Source organism: Aythya ferina (assembly GCF_964211825.1).
Source record: "Aythya ferina genome assembly, contig: HAP1_SCAFFOLD_29, whole genome shotgun sequence".
NCBI lineage: Eukaryota > Metazoa > Chordata > Aves > Anseriformes > Anatidae > Aythya > Aythya ferina.
This window is the reverse complement of record NW_028181463.1, coordinates 2,262,501-2,270,017: the sequence shown is the minus strand read 5'-3', so window position 1 is coordinate 2,270,017 and position 7,517 is coordinate 2,262,501. Positions and strand designations below refer to the sequence as shown.

The window sequence follows — 7,517 nt, the reverse complement described above, 5'->3', positions numbered from 1 at the left end:
ATAAGAGCATCAGTAATCACGCGATCCCTGTCCCTATGCTGCTCTGGTGTTGGGAGAAACGGCGCCCCTCTCTGGAATTAGAGGGCAGGAAAGGAGATACAGTGGATACACACTATGTGCCACCCTGTGGTTTTACCTGTGTGACCATGGAGAGGACATGAGAAAGTGGGATGGAAAATCTACCTCCAGCCTTGAGGCATGGGTATGTGAGTGGCAAGGAAAAGCAATCACTAAAAGGGGTTCTTAGAGAACTGCTGCTCCAATTTCCAGCGGGCTGTCCTCCAGACACAGTACTGAATACTATGAGCAGGACTAGAGGGGCTGTGCCTCCAGCCAGGGGGAGGAAGGGGACAGTCGGGCTTATTGGACTGTGTGGATTCGATGGCCTTGCGCATCAGACCCACTGAAGTATCAGGATCTAGTGGGCACCACTGCACAGTGAACCCTAATGCCATCAAGCTAAGAAGGTCGAACCCATTTGTATGTCTGCAGTGACAGGGGGATCCCAACTCTGAACTCTACTGGAGGCTGAAGTGTGTCTAAGTTGGAAAGAATGGCAAAAGTACCCCATTAGCACTGGCCGAGAGACTCTGTGCATCCTTGGAAGAGACTGCTTCAGGAGAGGATAGATATTTCAGGGACCCAAAAGGGTATCGGTGGGCTTGAGGCATAGCTGCCTTGGAGACAGAGGACATTATACTGTTGTGGGGTTGATGAGGGCTGAAGGACAGCTGGTGACAATCCCTACCACAGCTGTGCACCTGAGTCAGTATAGCACCAACCGAGTGCACTAACAGAGGCCTAGCGTGGCCTGAATGAAGTCCCGCAATGCTGAGTGCTGCCATGCCAGCAGCATGATTCAGACTGCCCTGGAAGAGGAGGAAGCTCCTGAGCACCTGCACTACATCAATGGCATTACTGGGTGGGGTGACACAGCAGAGGGAGTATTTGAGAAAGGGAAGAAAATACTCCAACTTCCTCTGAAAGCTGATTTGGCATGAAAAGAAATTAAGGTCAAGGGACGTGCACAAGAGATCCTGATGCCGGCTGGCCAGGGTCAGTGGGACGAATGCTCAGAGACAGGTTGAACATCGGTGAGGGGTTTCTCAACAATTGCATGGTGCATCACTTGCCTTGTACATATTATTATTAATATTATTATAGTTATTGTTATTATTAATATTTTATCTTCATTTTCTGTCTTTTAAAATATTAAATCATTCATTATTGTCTGCGCCCTTGTGCTTGGTGACACACATCCAGTTTTCCTACACATCAGTGTCACCTTCACATTGCCTTTGTCTCCTTGTCCTCACTGCCTCCAGGGTTCTGCTCTAACGAGCTCCAAGGGAGGCTGTGTCAGTGCTGGCCCTCAGGGGGACACTGCAGGAAACTTGCCTGGGACTTGGACTTCTGGAGAGCTGTCTTCAATTGTCTCTGAGTGCCTGAGGTTCGTGGGCTCATCAGCAAAGCCCCCAGAGGGGTGATTGCAGTGCCTTGGGCTGGTGCTGTGCTGCTGAGCTGGGCCGGGCTCGTGGGACAGAGAGAGCTTGTGGCAAGAGGGCCCTGGTGCAGAGAGACAGCTGTGGCCAGGAGCAGCTCCTCTGCACAGCGCAGCAGGGCTGGGGGCACTGCCTGCAGAGACAGAGTGCTTAAAGGCAGGCAGAAGTGGCAGGATGCACAGAGCTCACTGGGGGAGAACATTTCCCAGCCCTGAACACAGTAAGTCTCTGGCTGGAGGGCAATGCAGCTGCAGGTCCGGGAGGAAGGAGAAGCCGGGGGTGCAGACAGGGGTGTGCAGGGCTGTGGTGCAGAGCAGGGTCCCTGCTGTGCCCCAGGGGCTGTGTGCCAGGGCAGGGCTTGTGCTGCTTGCCAGGCTCAGCACTCAGCCTGCCTGAGGAGCTGCCCAGGGGCTTGGGCAGAAGAAGGGCAGGGCAGGAGCTGCCTGCAAAGAGAAGGCACTTTCTGCACTCTCTGCCTGCCTCTTCCTGCTCTGATTTTGGGGTAGGCTCTATATTAACAGGGTAGTGGGGCAGCCTCTATGTTATCGGCGTAGTTGGATTTGCACTGGTGACTGAGCTTCCTATTCCATTGAATTGAGACACAAACAAGTTAGTGATGCACCTGAGAATATCCCTTCTCTTCTCTCTGCTTACAGACTGCACTAGGGCTTTTCTGAGCTGTTCTTTAGGACTTGCAGACAAGGGGATGTGGTTTTTCAGCACAACCTCTGTGTGCATCCATCCCGCAGGTGAATGCTGCAAGCAGCCAGCAGCTGGGCACCAGGGAATGGACAGAGCAGCCCTCCTGGATGTGCCCTCTGGTTTAGGTGTGCCTCCACAGCAACGACATTAACCATTTCACTGGATTAGAGGTGTCCCACTGGGGACAGATGGGCAGAAGTGGTTGCTGTGTACAGGACGCTCAGCAAGCAGAAAGCAGGACTCCAGACAAGGAGATAGACAAAGGTCCTCTTGGAAACGGGTAATGTAAGGTTTTACTGGGAATTTTAGTCAGAGACTTTACTCATAAGAGTTTATACTTTATATTTTCTTTCATTTTGCAGTCTCTATGTCCAAAATCAGCAAATGCCCAACATCAGCTCTGTGAGCGAGTTCCTCCTGCTGGCATTCGCAGACACACGTGAGCTGCAGCTCCTGCACTTCACACTCTTCCTGGGCATCTACCTGGCTGCCCTCCTGGGCAACGGCCTCATCCTCAGCGCCGTAGCCTGTGACCACCGGCTCCACACCCCCATGTACTTCTTCCTCCTCAACCTCGCCCTCCTTGACGTGGGATCCATCTCCACCACTCTGCCCAAAGCCATGGCCAATGCCCTCTGGGACAACAGGGCCATCTCCTATCAAGGGTGTGCTGCCCAACTCTTTCTCTTTGCTTTCTTGGTTGGAGCAGAATATTACCTTCTCACTGTCATGGCCTATGACCGCTATGTTGCCATCTGCAAGCCCCTGCACTACGGGAGCCTCGTGGGCAGCAGAGCTTGTGCCCAGATGGCAGCAGCTGCCTGGGGCAGTGGCTTTCTCACTGCTGCCCTGCACACGGCCAACACATTTTCCCTGCCCCTCTGCCAAGGCAATGCTTTGGACCAGTTCTTCTGTGAAATCCCCCAGATCCTCAAGCTCTCCTGCTCAGATGCCTACCTCAGGGAAGCTGGGGCACTTGTTCTTACTGTTTCTTTATGCTTTGGTTGTTTTGTTTTCATTTTTTTCTCCTATGTGCAGATCTTCAGGGCTGTGCTGAGGATGCCTTCTTCTCAGGGCCGGCACAAAGCCTTTTCCACGTGCCTCCCTCACCTGGCTGTGGTCTCCCTCTTTATCAGCACTGTCATGTTTGCCTATCTGAAGCCCCCCTCCCTCTCTTCCCCATCCATGGATCTTATTGTGTCAGTTCTCTACTCAGTTGTTCCTTCATCAGTGAACCCCCTCATCTACAGCATGAGGAACCAGGAGTTCAAGGATGCAGTAAGGAAACTCTTTGGATACATGCTTCTTTGCAATCAATAATGTTTGTGAGTTCCCTGATTATTTCAGGAACTGTGAGGAAAATTTTTGTTACTATATTTCTCTATAAATATTTTCTACATTTTTTTTCTTTTGATTTAAATTATGTTATCCTTAACCTGCTACCTGATTTCCTTATTTCTATTTTTTCATTTATAGTGACCCAGTCATCTAATTATTGAAAGAAGCAGGTTATGTAGAGAAACATAATAAATAAAACAAAACAAAACAAAACAAAACAAAACAACAACAACAAAAAAAAAAACAGAACTACATTGTTATCTGCTGCAATCTCTTCCCATCTCCTCTGGAGCTGGGGGATCAGCCCCAGCACACAGGAGGGTCTCTGGGCCAAGAGCCCAGCTGCTACATGGATTTTGGGTAGGGGCTGCTGCTTCTCTGGAGCCATGGCCATGGCCAGCAGCAGGACGTGGCCTTGTCACTGCTTCTCTCTTTTGGCTTTCAGTGTGTTCTCCTGTGCTCTTTTATTCGGATAAGCAGTCAGATCTCATAGGCCTTGGTGACAGTCCTGTTCTCTCTTCAGTGGCATCCCTGTGACTGCAGGCAGCAGCAGGCACTGTGCAACCCTGGGTCACAGCTGCCTCTCTGCAAGCACAACAGTAACAGGAGGGTCTTCCTCAGGGCAAACCCAGAAGCCTGGACATCTCTCCAAAGCTGCTGCCCGGAATACAGCCAAGAGGTTGCTTCCTGCTCTTCTGTTTTCTGGGGTCAGAGTGCCGGGTTCTGCACCTGGGGCTCAACAACCTCAAGCAGAGCTACAGGCTGGGAGATGAGTGGTTGGAGAGCTGCCTGGCAGAGAAGGACGTGGGAGTACTGGTTGATAGTCGACTGAATATGGGCCAGCAGTGTGCTCAGGTGGCCAAGAAGGCCAACAGCATCCTGGCTTGTATAAGAAGCAGTGTGGCCAGCAGGGCTAAGAAAGTGATCGTCCCCCTGTACTCAGCTCAGGTACTGAGAGGAGAGTGATGTAACCACTTGAGAAGCTAAAGTCAGAAGGAAAAGTTGAAGTGACTTGGAGTATTAATGGGTCCCATTGAGAGCTGTTACTAACAAAGCCTCCCCAGGGCCTTGTTAGGGCAGATAATTGGAGGCCATGGTTACAGACAGGCAAAGCACTGTGCTAAGAAAAGACTTGGTTGGTTTCAGTGAAGAAGAGCCAAGGCCTTACCAGGGCCACTGGGAGAGGAGATCCTGCACACCCGTGTCTGGCTCAGGGCTAGTCTTGGGGTCTGTGGGATGTGGTGGGTACTGTGATGCTATTAGAAGAACTTCATTTTGACACCTCCGCAGCCCTGCAGTGTTGCAAGGAAACAATGCCAACAGTCAGCATGCCAAGCAGGTGCCTTCTGCTGGCCTAGCAGGGCCACTGCCAGATGTCAGCCCAAAAGTGCAGATCCCAGGGAGAAGGCAAGGCTGACCTGCCACCTCCAGACACAAGTGACCTCCCAGTCCCTTTCTGTGACACTTTCCTGCTGCTGCCCTATCAAGTGCAGAGACAGAAGTGACCTCACAGTCACTGCCACAGTCACATTGCTCCTGCTGGGGCAGGAGATCCTGAGGTACAGCTGACCTCTTGTGTTGGGTCTGTCTGAGCTGGAGTCACCTTTTCCCTGCAGCAGCCCACACAGTGCTTTGCTCTGCACTCGTAGCTGGAACAACACTGATATCGCTCCAGTGTTGTGTCTATTGCTGCATAGTGCTGGCACAGCATCAGGACTCCTTCCAAGCCCCCCAGGAGCCAGCAGGCTGGGGTTGGGCAAGTGATGGGGAGGGGACATTGCTGGGGCAGCTGATTTAAACCAACCAAAGGGATATTCCATAACACCTGATGTCACACTCAGCAATAAAAGGGGGAGCTCTCGTGGGGGAGGGGGCTGTTCCTCCTGAAAAACCACTACGCATTTGAGGCCCTGCTTCCCAGGACGTGGCCGAACACCGCTTGCTGATGGGAAGTAGAGAATAATTTTTTCTCTCTCTGTGCTTCCGCGCGGACTGATTGCTTCTTTTGTGCCTGTTTTTTCCTCCCCATTCCCTTTCCCTTTAATTAAAACTTTCTTATCTCAAACCTCGAGTTCTCTGTGTTGTATTTTCTCCCCCTTCCTATTTGAGGAGAGGGGGAGTGAGAGAGCGGTTGTGGTGGAGCTCAGCTGCCCACCTGAGTAAAACCACCACACCTCTCTGTTGTCCTGTACGGACTGGGACTTACCTTTCTGGTTTAGAGAGTAAACAAAGTTTTAGTTGGAAGGTTTACTGTTCTGTTTGTGGTGTCAGGTCTCTGGTTAGGGTATGGGAAAGCATTATGGATTAGGGTTTTGTTTAGTTCTGGGAAGAAGTCTTGGGATAAACAGGGCATTTAATGTTAGTGTTAAGAGCAGGGATTAGGGTGAGCAAGAGAGGAAATGTAAGAAAAAGGGGCTACGGGCTGAGTTTTTCTTGAGGTGATATTTTGAGTTCTGCTTTACAATAGTGGATTCCTGTCAGCATGTTGGACTAATGTTTAGGTTGAGGGATTATTGTTATTGTTTAAAGGCGTTACAAGACTGAAGTCAGTGTTACAGCAGCATCAACATTACAGGAACCCTCTTACCTCTACAAAGGTAAGCTTCCGAGCTCCTCTTCCCTTCCTCTTCCCTCCCCCAAATCTCACATTTCTCCTGGCCAGGCTACTCCTGACCTCCCCATATCAGTCATCTAACTGGGATCAGCTTTCTGATGGCTGTCATTATATCAGAGTACTTGTGTCACCTCTGTTGGCTACACTATTCTGTAGTATTAGAATACTCAATACTCTGTGGGCTATTTTATTCGGTTACTCACAAAGCCTCCTGTGGGAATTGTTAGGGCAGATAACTGGAAGCCATGATTATAGAGAGGCAAAGGCACTGTTCTGAGAAAATCACTGTTTATTTTGGTGAAGCAGAAGGGCCAAGGCCTGACCCCAGCCACTGGGAGGGGAGAACCTGCACCCCCAGCATCCCCGTGTCTCACTCTTCCTGGGGTCTGTGGGGTAGGGGGTGATGTCCACAATATCATGTGAAGGGCAGTGATATGACACCTCCCGGTGTTTGCACAAGGTTGAAAGCAGAATTCATGGTCCAAATGCCATGAGTATAACACGTCTTCTCATAAGCCATGGCCAAGGGGACAAAGATGTCAGTGCTGCTGCAGCCTTCCATTCTTGTCAGAGCCCTCTGCCTTCTCCTCTGCACGCTTTCCTGTGCTGTCCCACACTTCCCTGAAGGCTGCAGACAGACACTTATCTTCCCCACCTTGCTCTCACTCTGCTGTTCCCATGATTTCACTGCTGCTTCTCCACTCTCACCAGTTGTTCCTTCAAACACAAGGGCATGGGCTGATCCAAACTCCCTCTGGGTGACCTCTCAACCCACTGCACAAGTGCCAGTGCCTCACCTCCAAGTCAAGAATTTCTTCTGACTATCGAATCTAAATCTACCCTCTTGAAGATTAAAACCATTTCCCTTGTCCTATGATAGAGTCATAGAAATCATAAAAACACGAATTTGGAAAGGACCTACAGGATCATTTAGTCCAACCTTCCTATCACTAATACTACCCACTAAGCTACTAAGCCATATCTCCTAGCATCTTGTCCTGGTGCTTCTTGAACACTGTGATGGTCAGTGAGTCCACCACCTCCCTGAGCAGACCATTCCAGTTCCCGACTAGAAAAGTTTTTTGTGATATCTAATCTAAACATCCCCAGGCACGACTTGTGGCCTTTTCCTCGAGTCCTATCATTAGTTATCTGAGAGAAGAGGCTGATCCCCGCCTTACATCACAACCTCTCTTCAGGAAGTTGTAGAGTGCAATAAAGTCTCCCCTGAGCCTCCCCTTCTGCACACTAAACAATCCCAGTTCCCTCAGCCACTCCTCATAACACCTGTGCTCCAGAACCCTCAACAGTTTGGTTGCCCTTCTCTGGATATGTTCCAGGGCCTCGATATCCTTCTTGTA

At 50.4% G+C, this 7,517-nt stretch overlaps 1 protein-coding gene across 1 annotated transcript; it reads left to right on the top strand.

Moving 5' to 3' along the window:
• Positions 1-2,588: 2,588 nt before the first annotated feature.
• On the top strand, positions 2,589-3,524 carry LOC311428115 (olfactory receptor 14C36-like; the record flags this gene model as incomplete). The annotated part of the gene is made up of 1 exon (XM_084539669.1): positions 2,589-3,524. One exon carries the CDS (start codon positions 2,589-2,591, stop codon positions 3,522-3,524), a length of 936 nt encoding a protein of 311 aa, XP_084395795.1.
• Positions 3,525-7,517: the final 3,993 nt, after the last annotated feature.